This window comes from Malurus melanocephalus, unplaced genomic scaffold (genome assembly GCF_030028575.1).
Source record: "Malurus melanocephalus ecotype Western Australia unplaced genomic scaffold, MMel_1.1 scaffold_32, whole genome shotgun sequence".
NCBI classification, from domain to species: domain Eukaryota; kingdom Metazoa; phylum Chordata; class Aves; order Passeriformes; family Maluridae; genus Malurus; species Malurus melanocephalus.
Window position 1 is genome coordinate 1,164,299 of NW_026623264.1, and position 15,513 is coordinate 1,179,811.

Consider the following 15,513-nt stretch of genomic DNA (forward strand, 5'->3'; position numbering starts at 1 on the left):
AAAAAAAAAAAAAACAAACTGCTCTAAAAGGTAAGACTGAGCTTGAAGAAAGGCAGTTTGACATGGCTGCCTGTGTGGGCAGAAAGCTGAATTAGATGAGATTGACTCAAGGCCTCTCCAAGCCCTGCAGGAACAGGAGGTATGCAGGCCACTGCCACCAAGGTCTTTGGGGTCTGTACTGGAAACACCAGCCCTCCCTATCCCATGGCATTCTGCATTCACTCAGCTGGAGGATTCACTAGGTACAAATRAACTTGTGCCTATAATTGGTACACAACTAAAGGAAGTGGGTTGAGACCATGCAATAATAGCATTACCAGACTTTCCAAACATGGAAAGGCTCAGAGATGGACAAGTCAGCTGTAGAGAACTTCTCTGAAGTTTAGAGGWGGGATGCTTTAGCTAGGAACAGGGAAGTCTTTGATCTGTACTGGTCCCAAGGAGCTACTCAGGGGTTGTGTGTGGATGGTGGGTGAAGCACTTACCCCTGTGCTGTGGTTTCCACCACTGATGCAGCCAGCTAGGCAAGGATTAAAATATGTTATTCCATCTGATCCACAGACAGGCTCGTACTCATGAATCTTACATCCACAGTTAACATTACAGCTTCCAGTCAGATTCCTGTGGGCCATGGCAAGAGTGGGACTGAAGAAAGGAAAAAGAACATGCTAGTAGAGCACGCAGAGATATCTATATCCTCCTGTACAGAAGGAACAAACAACCTACTCATTTACTCTGGAACTGAGAGYTGATTATTAGAGAAAGACTGCATTAACTCTGGGTTATGTACATGACTTAAACAATAGAGAAGAACACCCAAGTCATCCTTGCCATCAACTAAAAACATGACAGAAGAAATAATACCAAATATTAAAATTTGTATCATATTTGGCTATGTAATAGATGTATTTTCCCCCTGGTTTGCTTTTTTCCTTTATTAGTTAAGACACTATGTCTACCCTAAGCAGCAGTAATTTCTTGTTGATTACTAATGAAAGACTCAGTGACAAAACGTATGGATTCTGTGAACTAAGGTGAACTAACACGCATCTCTTCCCACATACCAACAACTGTTCAGAAAACTTAATGCTTTTATTACTTATAGTGATACGTGATATCTACAGGAAACTCACTAAATCTAAAAGATTGCTGTGCTTTTACTAAATGTCTGTAAATGAACCACCACTCAGCTTCCCCAGACCACTCCCCAAAATCTGGCCAAAGCCCAACTTTCTAGGTGCTCCCCTGAAGGGTTTGGTAATACACTATGTAGGAACTAAAGGGAATTTCAAAGCTGAAAGAAACACACATACCAAAGAGCAGCCTGTCCCTTGTAGTTACAATTAAATAAGCCACATCTAATATTAATTAATGTAACCTAATCACATCTAGTAATACCTGAAGGTACAGGAATGAAATATTATCTTTTATACATACTATTTCCGAATATGCTAGCTCAGCAGCCACAACTGTTCCACATATATATATATGCAACGTTATTTGCTGCACTCCTCATGCAGCCAAATTTTAACCAGTGAGAAGTTTTAATACGGCCCATATTATATTTATACCTATTTTTACTACACTTGTCACATTCTCTGACTTGTTTCAGGTTGCTAAGTTAATTTTAAGAAGTGGAAAAGCAAGACTGCAGTGTGGTTTATTACTGGCTCAATTTTCTGCATCTCATTTGTAATTTCACCTTGGTTTAAAATATTTTCAGCAATATGAATGCATTAAGGCAATAGAAACTTACCTGAATGACCTTATTCATACCAATCTCTTGCCAAGTGATAGGGCTGGCTGAAGCTGAAAACCCCAATTCTTATTCCCTAAATCCCTTCCTGTCTAAAGAAATCACGACTCCTGAGTTTGGCATCCACACTCCCTCTTCACTGCATAAGGCAATTCCAAGCCATTGACAACGGGAAAGCAGTTGAGATCAACATCTTCCCCTGAAGCTTCTCCTGTTACTTAGGAACCCCCCTGTTTTATTGTTACTTTCTGTCACAGAGGTTCTCTAAGCTTTTAAGTTCTGAACAGCTGGAGAGAGGCTACCACACAGAAGGTGTAGCAACCAATTTTCTGATCTCCTATCACAAACACACTGTCAGGTAGTTTTCATCTCCTCCACAGTAACTGTTAAACAGTGGCCAGTGCTAATRAAGTGGGTATTAATGGGAAACACACACATATCCCTTATGGAYTTGGATGTATTTCAAATGCTTCTTTCCCAGCCTTGAGTCAAGGCAGCTTAAACACTGCTCACCTACATGCCTCCCTAGAACTACAGAAGTCTATGCTTGGTCTTGGCCAAAATGCAAACCATAGCTTACTTCACTTCAGTAGCCCTTGAGAACTGGAAACTACACGRATGTCTGAGAATTATACTGGAATCACAACCACTCCACCACGGGCACTACAGTGTAATATTGAATTAACTGTTCTGCTTTATTTGCCCTGCTCTCAGTGCTACTCAATGGCCCACTGCTGTTTAAAACTACCTCAAGTACCTCTGCTCTAAGCAGATCAGTAGATATCCAGGGAATTTCAGCACCTCCTCAGCCAGCCAGGAGCTGAGTGGAATCTGAATTGGGTTTGTGGCTGCATTCTCAAAATCCTGTACACATGCACACAGATTGCCGTGGCAGCAGACCAAGGGCTGCCGTTGGCTTGTCTTCATACCTGTGATGGGTGGGCAAGGCTACTGTGAAGATAAACTAGCAGCAGATTTACTGCACCTCCCAGCTACCTCAGGGACCACAAGGGATGGTCTTCTGTTCCCATCTTCTACCCCTGACTAGASCAGAGACTCAGCTCGGGAGCCATTCTGCAGGGAGCAAGTGTCACCCATGTGTGTCACCTCACCTCCTGTTGTTAGTGACACTCAGTAGTATTACTGSTGCTCAGAGCATTCTACTTGACTGGTTTTCTTGTATCTATACACCACTATTTGCTTTTGCTGAACATGCTTGTCTTCCCAGCTGTGCACTTTTGCAGGCAATTAAATATTGCTAAGTGGCTTTCAAATATTTTTTGACTGTCTACTGATCACACAAACCAGGTTCACAAATTTAACTCTTGGAGCTACTTTACACTTTATGGTCTAGCTGGATGCTAACCAAAGCCTTTCTGAGTGTTTTCTTTCCTTCTCCATAAACAAGTAAGTTAAATTTTAGAAACAAGTTGCAGCTTGRGAAGGAAATTAAATAAYCAGGACTGRTAGTGGCTCTGTCACCTCAGCTATMTGTGAAACTTGTCTTATTATACCGTGGGATTTCAGTAGCAGTGTGCAGCAACATGTCATATAGCAAGGGGCATCCTTTTCCAGTAATCTCTCAACAGAACTTTTTCTCCAATGGAAAAAACACCAAATCATCAAAATGTTCCTCGGGAACATACAGATTTCAGCAGCACAGTGACAAAAGCTTTTCACACCAACAGGAGAGGCAGCATTTTTGAAGTTTTATGAAATCCTAGTCAGCCTGCTGAGCTGATGTCCCAGATGCCTGAACACTCTGCATAAGAARAGACTCCATGACCTCCCTGGGAGACCCTTGTRCCCATGTTCCTGCTCACCACAGGGCTCTGCCACACTGGCCAGGCCTAGGGACAGTCCAGACTGCTGGGAAAGGCACAGCTGGGGTTCCACTCTCCAACATCTGCCATCCTGCAGCACAAATTCTTCTGACTCTTATCCCTCAATCAACTAAAACCCTTCTCAGCAACAGATGGGTAGGGCTGTTTCATAGGCAGAAGAACCCATTCCCGTCTCACTCTGCTTACGCAGATAACTCACTTCAGCTGCACTGCTGAACATTACCATGACACAGAGGTTAGGAAATCAGCTTTAAAAAAAAAAGGGAATGAAATCAGGCATGCAAGAAATGAGAAGCATGAAACTGCAAACTGAACTGAGAACACTGTGATAATTTAATCTCAGGACATTTTTTTTTGTTCGTCCTGGAAGAAGACTTAAGTTAACAGATACACAAAGCAAATATGCTCAAATTAATAACAAGCTACTGCAAGCTCCGTCTATCCAGCTTCCACCACCTTTTGTTCCTCAGCATATCATTGTAAGGTTTATTTGGGGAATTCCTTTTTGTTGTTTAGACCAAATACCTTGCACACAGAGAAGTTTGGGTTTTTCCGTCTTTTCAAGAACATGTAATACACAAAATCATTGCTGCATTTCCAAAAGGAAATCACTGCATTTCCAAAAGTTCATTATCAGACAGTTTTAAGAGTCATGCTTTCATCTTCATTATTATCACTGTTCACTCCTCTTCCAGTGGTGGGAAACAAATGAAGGACAAAGGCATTTCAGATGTTGGGGACACGAAATCTCTACTAYGTAACCCCATTTTAATCATATGAGATCAACCATACAGCACATACTACAACAGATTTCTTCAACACTTCTTTCAGGAAGGAGTCTTTTTTTCTTGCAGGTATGTATTTTTCTGGAAGTAAGCTGAACCAAAGCACTCTACTGATCCTGCCTTCGGGCACTGGAAGGCTGCCTACTCTCCACAAAGGTAAACAGAGCATTTATCCCTGAATTACAGCACAGCACATTAGATTTACCTGCCATTAAGAGCAGGTTCTTASGGAAATTGCACCAAAGCTAGTAAGTCCTGCTGATGAGCTGATCTGTAGGAAAAGCAGCCTGGTTTCAATGCATAAGCTGCTGTAGAATCATGGGATATCTCAGAAAGAGCTGCTCTGCTCCTTTCAGCAGGTTCAGATGCTGCCAACTTGCAACACTGCTGCACCTGAGCTGCCAAGGACACCACTAATGCATGAGCACACCACCAGAAACCASCCCCAAATGACAGAACTTCCTGAACTATTCTTTCAAGTACAAACAATGATGCTACYTCTTCCATTAATRAGATKCAATTGCAAGTTTGCTAAATGTGYRCTGGGACAAAACCCAGAGCCCCATYTGAYAAAYTGCATTTGTTCACTTCTCAGGGAGACTGTTCTGTGTCTCCATGACACAATGCTAGTAAAGCTGGTAAAGGGAAAACSGTTATTAGATATGACTAACAATGAAAAGGACTCTAGTTTCTAACATTTTTTTTCTAAATCATGTTTTCGTCTCCAACTATTATTCCAGAGAAGGTTTGTGGTATAGGAGTAAAGTGAAAAAAGGGGAAATATGGCATATATTGCCTGGTGATTTTAGAGCTGTGACCTATTATTTCACATACTTAGGCTTGGACTGAAACATCACTGTATTGACAGTCAATGAACATATCAAAAAAAATTTAGACCCTCTTCCCACAGGGCTACAATTTAAATGAAATGCAGTTAAAAAGAAAAAAAAAAAGCTGACTGTATTTTGGTAACATCTAAACAAATAATTGATTTTGCATATGGTTTTATTCATATTTCTTTAGATCACTGTAATAACCTACAGAACCAAGGAAATACACGGGAAGGAGGTAACCCCTCACTATGCAATTTCTATACTCTTAGTATTTGGGCTATATGGTTAAAAGGATTATCTTAGTTTGATAGCAGTATTTTTGGTTTGGTATTGAAGGACATTCTGGATGACAGAGATCTGCAGTCTCCTTGTTGGCAAGCAGCTGGAATTGCAGCAATGATGCAATTTTTGTGTAGCTGTCAAACAAGGGACCCTCTCACTATGTTAGCTGGATTCCTTCTTTGTTGTCATTGTTCTGATCCAATTAGTCACTGCCTTCAAGTTAAGGGATCCGACTGGCTGATTGGACTGAAACAGATACAAGAATAACAGAAACCCAAACTGATGGTACAAGAGGAAGAATATAAATATTTTTTTAATGTGAAATGCTTCAGTTAGTCAATTGCATGCTTTAACTGGACTTTAATTGCACCAAAACAACACAATCAAAACCAGTCTGTTTTGATTCATTACATATGAGAAATGTGAGAGATGGAACTGAACTAATCCAGGAGTCTGTCACTGAGTAAACAAAGCCTGGTTCAGCTGCCTTATAGCACAATATATGCAAGAGACAGGTCCGAACAAAACCAAAGCAGCTGATCTCTGCTATTTCCCTTTTATTCAGTACTGATGAGGCCAGATCTGCAGTGCTGGGTTCAGTTCTGGGTTCCCCACTAAACGAGAGACATGGTTATACCRGAGAGACACCAGGGAAAGTCTGCTAAAATGACAAAAGGACCGGAGCATCTGCCTGGAAAAGGCTCAGGAAGATTTCATCAATGCCTATAAATACCTGAAGGGATGCTGCAAAGAGGATAGAGCCAGGCACTCTTCGGTGGTGCCCAATGCCAGGAACAGAAGCAATGGACACCTGTTTTCTGCAGAAACACAGGAGGATCCTGATAAAACCAGGGCACAGTTTTCACTATGAAGCTGACTGAGTAGTGACACAGGTTGCCCAGGGAGGCTGTGGAACTTCCCTCCTAAGAAATATTTAAAAGCCATCTGGACAAGAAGACAATTCATTGATTCAAGACTTTGCACCTGGATGCTGTTATGGTGCAAGAGAAGAGATTGACATAAGGCTCCTTATGCTGCAATTCAAATATCAAACATGCCCTCAGAACAAGGCTGGGGCATGGAACAATAGGTTCTAAAATGCTGAGATGTACAATACAGAGGTGCCCTTGATCTTCCTGATAACAGAAATGCTGATGACACGCCAACAACAGCAAAACTGCTTGTGCCCAACATAAAACAGCAGAAAATCCTTTCTAATATATTCTAATCTGTGCATGCCTCCAGGTCCCATCCACTTCCTCACAGCCGGTACAGTTAGAAAAATACTGAGTTATGAAACATACTGAATTATGAAATGTCTTTGCCTATTTTTCTGAGTACTGGTATGCATATACTTCAATGTTAACTGAAACACAGTTCATCCCTCTCCTTTGTAGTGGTTTATGGCTCAGTTCACCAAAGAAAAAACTGTATATTTAAATGGATAAGAAACAGTAGAAAGGAACATATCTGTCCAGAGATTATCCTGCAGGRTATGTCTACACTGCCCAATGCAGCTGAGATCTCTGGGTTGCTGCCAGGGCACCTAGTTCAGATATCAGATCTGGCATTGCCATGTTAAGGTAGAGCATCGTGCAATACATTTATCCCAAATCAAGCAGTGATGCTGCTTTCCCTATCCGATCTTGCCTGTTGAACTGGCTTTGATGRCCATATGCTGCACTTTGAAGTAGAGGACGAAGTATGTGTTTTATTAATCTCAAAATGAAAGCATGCTTTTTATTCTATGACCAACAACATTCTTTGATGGCTGAGCTAAAGAGTAAATGATTTGAACCTATCAAATGATAGATCATGGAGATTAAGACAATTTTTATGTCAGATATTCAAGATTAATTTATGTGTAGTGCTGCCTTTTTAMYATSATTTTGRYAATAAATGTGGATTTGATCTCTATRTTAAAAAATCTRGCTGAACCATGYGTTATAACATGCTGGTAATTCTCARTTTCTGATGACATTACAGTCAMTATGATTCTTACACTGATTTTGAAGMGTTTATACACATCAACAAATGTGAGAATTTTGCCATTACTAYTTCTCACCTCTTTTCTCAATAAGAACAATTAGTCGAAAGTGGTAAGGAATTAATGCCACTGCAGACCTGCACAACAGCTGTGAATTGATGCCTATTTCAATTCATGCTGTGTATTTACTGCAAATATTATTACTWACTAAAAAAATATTAGATACTCTTACAATTCCAGCATGAAGGCTATGTGTTGCATGGCAATAGCATGCCTTGCCTTCAGTTTAGAAACAGATTGAAATCAAATGGGACTTTTTCCCCAAACAGAAAGGTACAAGCTTCTCATTAGTCAGACAGAGACATTCTGTCTTGCCACACAGATTGACTAATTCCTATCTGAAATTTATGTTTTCATTCCTATTAATTTTCATTTCTTCATCTACACCCCCAGGCTGTCACAAACATTACCAGCAGGTGGACAATCAAAACATTCCACCCCCTTCCCATCCCTCTTCTCTCCTTCTTCAGCCCTCTAAGCTCAGATGAGAGTATATCAGCATGCTACTTCCTTCTACTGACAGCCCCTCAGCAGCAAGCTTTAACTCGAGGTCTTAGGAATACAAAGAAGTAACAGCTTTTCATCAGCTCTTGACTCCCAGTTGCTGGTTTTCTTTGCTCTAGCATTAAGGTTTGACAGCAGTGTAGTGACACCCAGCAACAAGCAATGCAAAACATTCTCTGTGTAAACAGTGCCTCTTTTCTTCCTCCCTTGCTTCCCATTTTACCTCTTTGTTTTTCACTTGCTATCCCTCTGCCYCACTGTATTTTTTCATCATCTCTTTTCCCACTCCACACTCTATTTTCTCTTCAAAATATTAAGAGTCCAGAGCTGAGCCCTAAAAGCAACAAATGGATCTCATACCCAGCACCTGGTTATAATTAAAAGGCAGACATGCCTGAGATGTAAAAGCAAAGGGAAAAAACATTGCTTCAGATAGGTTCACACTCTCCAAACACTTACTCTGTTCTTGTGTTTAACCTTCATGAAGAAGGCAATTTTGGGGGAAATCTCATGTACAAAATAAGAATGAAAACGAAAGCTCATGATCAGGCTTCTAAGGAATCACTTTCCAGTGAAAATGTCTCAACTTTTACTACACTGTCTTCCCTCCAAATGTCCTTTATTTTTTGGTATGCCCTTCCATGCATTTYTTAATGTCACAGCCTAAGTTACTCACTCCCAAGTCCTTCCATATCCACACTTCTTYGTCACTGCAGTCTTCTTCACTCTCTGTATAACTGTAGGGAATATGGTCTGGTTGCTGTCTTCAGGATGATCCACCAAGTGCTGGGGGGCACTCACACAACTAGTAAGGGGCTCACCACTAATGTTGAGAGCACATGCCCAAGTAATTCCTCTCAAATAGGGACTGTAGACCTAAGATACTATTATGGTGATAACTCAGAAACCCATTCAGAAATAATCTTCATAATCCACTTAGTATTTTCACAATTTTCATGAGAAGAAAAATTTTGAAACACTAAGTAAATTCTAAGCAATCTACAGAGGACACTACTCCTATTTTTCTGYATCACTCTATGCCATTCTGATGCATTTTCTCACCCCTCAAAAAGGAGAGTTACCAYACAAACTGCATTATAAACCAGATGCAAAAAACGAGGGCCACATACTAACAGCATGTATTTGTATCACAATGCTCTCTGAATTCTCGTTTGAACATGTGGCTTCCTTAGTACATCAGCTATCAGCGTTTTTACCTTACYAGATCAAGCTTATTGGAAATAAACCTGCTTCTGCCACAGATAATCAACCAAGAAGATACTYACCCAGTTGTGTAAGGTATATTTATGCCCCCTAGATTAATGCTTTCACATCCAACAATGAAGAGTGTTGAAAAGCACAGCAGAGATACCCCACTGCAGATCATAGCCAACTTTGCAGACTCTCTTGCACCGAGTTTCAGCTTTTTTATAATGTAGCCRCCTAGGACAATACCAACACCAGCACTTGGGACAATAATCACACCTGCCAGGAAGAAATTCGAACAGCATTAAAACAGGACTTATAGAAATGGTAYAAAACATAAATACTGGTTTCATTCCCTAATTAGATGACTGCAAATGCTGCACTAAGATCTCCATTGTCTGATTCTCTGCTAGCAAATTGAGTCAGACTTTTCAAACCTCTGGAGTGTTGTCAAAGAATTTATAAAAGCCTCCTTATCATATTAGCAGCAGCCCAASCACTATAAGAGAACTATTGTACTTACAAGCAGAAACATTGTTTTGTATTTATTTTAGAATGGRGAGAAGGGCTACATACAGGTTCAGTTTAACTACTGAAAATTTACAGAAATACAGATTTGGACACAAATCTTCCTCTTCCTACTCTCATGATTAATTCAGAACACAAGTGCTAATCTCAGGCARGACCCAGAACCCTGCCCACCTGGGAGGGCACACAAGAGCCTGGCTGCAAATTCTGCCTTTTGGCTACTTTCCTCAAGCTGAATAGTACTTTCCCAGGCATCAGCATCAGGACAAGAGGAAATGGCCTCAGGCTGGGCCAGGGGAGGTTCAGGTTAGACATTAGAAAGAACTTCTTCACTGAAAGGGTGCTCAAGCATTSGAGCAGGCAGCCCAGGGAGGTGGTGGAGCCACCAGCCTTGGAGATGCTCAAGGAATGACCAGAAGTGACACTTGTTGCTGTGACTTATTGATGCAGTGGTGTTTGGTCAAAGGTTGGGCTTTATGATCTTGGAGGTCTTTTCCAACCTTAATGATTTTATCATTCCACAATTCCTGCTTCACACTCCAATTGATCTCAGCACAGATATGAGTAGTGCAAACTGATCAAACACAATTAAAGACATTAAGATAACAGAATTAGGGTAAGTTTAAGRCACAAAAGATGTGCCTATGAAATTTCTGCTGCTCTGCTGCTGCAGTTTTAAGGTGCAGAAACACATCACCAGGTTGTCCTCACCTGTCAGGTAAGTCAGCAAATGTCTTACACTTTTCTTCCCTTTGTCTTTTGCTTCTCACTGACATGTGAGAAAGTCTTTAAATTAAGACTTTGCCAATAAAGATGCATTCCACACAAACACGGAATTTGAACTACTTTTGGCAGCTGCATCTACAGAGTAGCTAAACTTTATAATCCAAATTGTCAGAAATGTTGGTCTTTTAAAGAAGCCAGTAATACTACCACTTGCAAATATTTTTAAGATTATTGTGAAGTATTCTCTGCTAATAATCTAAAGGTCAAAATTATATTTATCAAAATGTTGAGATTATGAAAGCAAGAATAAGAGGCAAAACCAGCTGACACCTTAATTATATTGCCATCACCCGCAACATTATAGAATAAAATGTGACAGTATAGAATAAAATGTTCATGAGGAAGATTCTAAACAATAAGTCTTCACAGAATCAAAASCAGTCTTTCTCCCAAGAGCAGAAATTAAATGTTGAAGCTGCACAAGTTCAAGACATGAWGTTTGGCACATACTGTTTTTTGATKATGATTAATGCCAGAGTTGTTTTAAAACAGAAAGAAATTGAGACTTAATTAAAGAATTTGCTGCTTAGGAGACAAAAAACTGCCAGTAAAATCTTTATATGAAGAGATTCAGGAAGCACTTGTACTTAGCTGGCAATGTATGTATTAAGCACAGATGTATAATGTAAATAATGTAAATTCTCCTTTTACTAACCAGAAAATTTGTGCACTTGTCATGTCTTTTACTATATTAGACARTAGCAATCTAATACAGAATTTCCAAGTTTTCCTCTTCCATCTTTCCTACAAAAATATTTCTAAAACTAACAACTGCTAGCCAACAACTGTTGGCTTCAATACTAAGTTTAGGAGTACGGTTTGCAGAAGCAATGCTCACTTGTCCATGTTGCACATCCAGCCTGATATATTTCATCTTCTTCTTCTGGTTCATTATAATAGTCTTTATCAAGTAATTTATAATGGAGAAAACAACAGGTGTTAATAACTTCACACTCTGGGCAAAGTCACACCAGTTATACCTCTTTTAATGTACTGGCTGTTGAGTATTTTTTCTGGCAAGAAGGTTTMAGATTCATCCCGAGAATGAAGCAAGCTACGGTGTAGCCATCCCATTAAGGGACATTACAGTAAAACTTCTGTGTGGGTAGATACCCTAAGCTTCAGAGAGCATCACAGTCCCATGAGTTAATGTTTCCTCYTTATATGCAGAACACAGGGATTTCATGCCCTGAAAAAAATCTCAACCCAGAAACTCCCAAATAGAAAGCACCACATGGTGCTCTCTGATTTCTCCCCTCCACTCTAGAAATTCCTTGCATTTCTTCCAGCCACTACAAGTGACAAATTCTTCCCATGTGAGGTCTATGTTCCTTCCTTCTTCCTTCTGCTACTTTTTGTCTTTTTTTTGACAGATGACCCTAACAGCAGTTTCACTCCATACTTCACCTGTATCCCCACAACTCACTCTACTCCATCACTCCTCAGGCAGAGTATCTGGAAGCAGGAGGGAGCAAAGAACTAACCCACCTTGCAATTTGCAGCTATTCAATATGAGAAGCACTGGAGAATTTAAAAAGATGCTTATAAAGACACGTCTTTGACGCAGCTAGAAGAGGAGGAAAACTCATTTGCATGGCACAGACCCTGATTCTGCACAATGTTCTGGTCTCTCTTAACAGCGAAATTCCCACCTTCCCAGTCACACAGCAGCATGAAGCTTAAAGTTTTGTGGTCTGTAGCTCTATTAAAAGTTGGATGTGGTGGTACATTGGTGTGGCAGCAGGGAAGTGCCACACCTGCAAAATAGGGATCTCCTGAAATCTCCTGAAAAGTAGAAGAGAATTTTGGGAATTCTAACTAGATTGTTGTCTAAATGTTAATATGTAAATAAGGAAAAAAAACACCACCCTGGAGAAGAGAAATAGCTGAAGGATGGGACAGATAAACAACCTGTCACTGAGGGGAAAAAATATTTTAAAGATCAAAGAAGAAGTAAAATACACAGAAAATAAGAACAGTTTAAAGAGATCTTTTAAAGCACACAAATTGCAGTAATGTCTATGTGTTTTCTAAGCTTGTTTTTGTTGGTTTTTTTCCCCTTGGAGATCATCAACAGATGAGAAAACATCTGTCTAAGCTTATGCAAAAAAAAAAAAAAAAATCCAGCCCTTTAACAACATAAATGGGTTCACATTTTACTAAATACATAAAACACACATCAAAAAACAGTCTGAATATCTACCCAAATGCATCACCTGTTCGAACAAATTTTTGGTTCACTCCTGCATTGACTCATTTCATTAGCTAAAGCCAACCCTTGCAAGGTAACACCATGTGACAATGCCTTACCAGTGTAGATGCTGGCATTGGAAGCTGGGATGCCAAACTGTGACTCGATGAACTTGGGAATGAAGGTAATAAAAGCTGTGACAATGGCACTCTCAGCTGTGTATGACAAACTCACAAAAAGGAATGTCATGTTGCTTAAGATCCTGACAGCTGCTCTTGGAAGCTCTATAAAATGACAAAAATGACAAACGAATGTTACAAACAATGAGTGAGAAACAAAAGCAAACCGAAACAGAACCAATTGAYTTCCTCTGAGACGGACTGGCAGTAAGGGCTTGCTAGCAGCTGGTACATTTGCTAGGCACATAGAGTGGGATTACAGCCCTTGCTCTCTGCTCTGACCCCTGTCACTGCAYTGCCCAGGGCCACAGTCCCACTTGGCACAAACACAACCGAGGTRTGTATTGCACCATTTGAAGGAACAGGGCTTACACAGTAACACCATAACAGAAAGAAAAACAGCAATAAAAAMCAGCAATAACATGTAGTGATTTTGGAATTATTCTGGTGTCTTATTTTGAGATTTTCTGTGAGATAACACATATCACACTGCTGAATCGACAGTACTGAGTTTTGCACTCCATGGGAGGAAAAAAGATCTATAGTTCCCCTGTTACTCTCTGCTTCAAGTTATACATTTTTCTATATGATTTAGAAGCATTTACAATGATGCAGACAAAGCACAATGAAAGAATTACATCAATGATATCAAGGAATCTCCATATACATTACAAGCAACTCAATAAATATTCTCAGAAGGCATAAAACAATCAATTAAAAATGAGAGTGCGTCATTAACTTAAATTGAAAAAGTAATAATAGATGTTGCAATTACTCTCAAATCAAATATTAAACCCCCATGAAATTCAGCACTGTAGTTAAATTAAACAGTTACATACTTTTAATTTAGTCCTGCAGCAATGTCAAATTATCATCACTCTATTCAGCACTTAAGTTTTTTTGGATTAGATGTTGTGATTTTAAACACGTCTTTCTTTCCTTGGGGCTTTTTTTTTACCAAGATCAGATTTTCTTTTAAGTGTTATATCTAACCTACTATAGCTCAGGGTTTTTTTCATTTGCTTTTCACTTGGTACAGAAATGGAATAGTGCTTGAATCAAAGCCAGTTGAATTCAGTGACAAGAGTACCCATTAGAAATACATGYTGAGCAAGAACAACTGAGAATTTTATTGATGTTAAAAGTTGTCAAGACAAAAATCTGTCTCACTTTCTCCACTGACTCCAGTAGGTTATCCGTATAAAAGCAAACAGAATTTCACTTGTCACGTCAAAACTTGTCAGGCTGCAAATTAGCACTTAAGTTCTCTGACTGCATCCAGTCTTAGCTTATGCCAGTTGTCAAAATTTATACTGAATTCATTATGAGTACTGGGTTTATAATTTTAATGTAGTCAAATGCTCTCCTGCTGCTTCTACGAAAAAACATATTAAATGTTAAATACAAAATTTGGTGGAAATAACTAATGAATAAATCATATTAAAAAGCACTCATATATTTAAATCTTAATTTTTTTACTACCTACAGCTTAAAAAAAATTAAAGTGTTGCTGTTTGCAATAGAAGCAACAGGAGCAAGCAGTTATGACCATGCTGATGCTGCTATGAGAAAGGAGTCAGGAAGTAGAAAGAAGGACTGGTCCTGCTGGAAATAGAGCTACTTGGTGGCAGCTGCTCACCTGGGCTGAAAATGTAGAAATAAGAGATGTAGAAATAATAGAGAAAATAAGGTATCATCAAAGAGAGAAAGATTATTAGGATGATGAACTGAGTGCTCTTTGTAGAAATTAACTGGTAGTTCTTGGCCAAGAGCTGAACTGAAGATCTTTGCTAAACCAATTAATTTAAAGTCTGGTCCAGACATCATAATACCTGGTAAAGTTTAGCCCTTCCTGGTAAAACTGAGCTTCAGSAGAATGTCTGGTTTAGAAGTTTCAGTCTGCTACAGAATTAATTTGGCAAAGAACTGCAGAGCTAATGAACATTTTGCTCTGGTGTTCTTATGTAGAGCTGTACTTCTGTTGACTCCTACTTATCTCATCTGAGCACTCAGGCTAAAGGCCATTATTCATTTCAAAACTAATTAGCATTTTGAAATGGGATTTCTACTGATAAGTAGATAAAACTTAGTGTCTTGGAATAAGCACAAGTTCCCTTACACCCGTGTGGAGGGATCTTCAGAGAACAGCTTTGCTGATTACTGTAAATTTTGGTGTGAAATGAAKAGTTTATTTCTGCACACTGCACTAATACACACCACCTGGAGMACTTGAGAGTTGAAACTCTTTATGATTTATAAACAGCAAATGTTTGGCATACAAGGGAATGCTGTTATATAGTAAGAACCTTGGAAATAAAAATACATATTCAGAGTTAGGTTTTCCCTGATTTCCTCCCATAATGACCATGAAATGCTGTGGGACATCACCTATACYACACTTCTGAATTTAAAAACCTATAATAGAAAGGTACTATTAAGTAACTCATTATCTTTCAACCACAGTAATTGTAAAAAGCAAGAATGCTAAAAACTTTAAGGATACTTTATACTACATAATTAATCATGATTTTAAAACATTTCTATGTCAAATTTTTGTGTGGCTAGCCATTGG

General features: G+C 39.3%; 1 protein-coding gene across 1 annotated transcript in view; it reads right to left on the reverse strand.

Moving 5' to 3' along the window:
• SLCO5A1 (solute carrier organic anion transporter family member 5A1) overlaps positions 1 to 15,513 on the reverse strand; it is a 74,184-nt gene that overhangs the window by 15,950 nt on the left and 42,721 nt on the right. The window contains exons 4-6 of the mRNA XM_057363918.1: positions 12,882 to 13,046; positions 9,338 to 9,536; positions 486 to 645 (exon numbers count right to left, since the gene is read on the reverse strand). Of these exons, the coding sequence (XP_057219901.1) occupies positions 486 to 645; positions 9,338 to 9,536; positions 12,882 to 13,046 (524 nt within the window). The remainder of the gene's footprint in view (positions 1 to 485; positions 646 to 9,337; positions 9,537 to 12,881; positions 13,047 to 15,513) is intronic.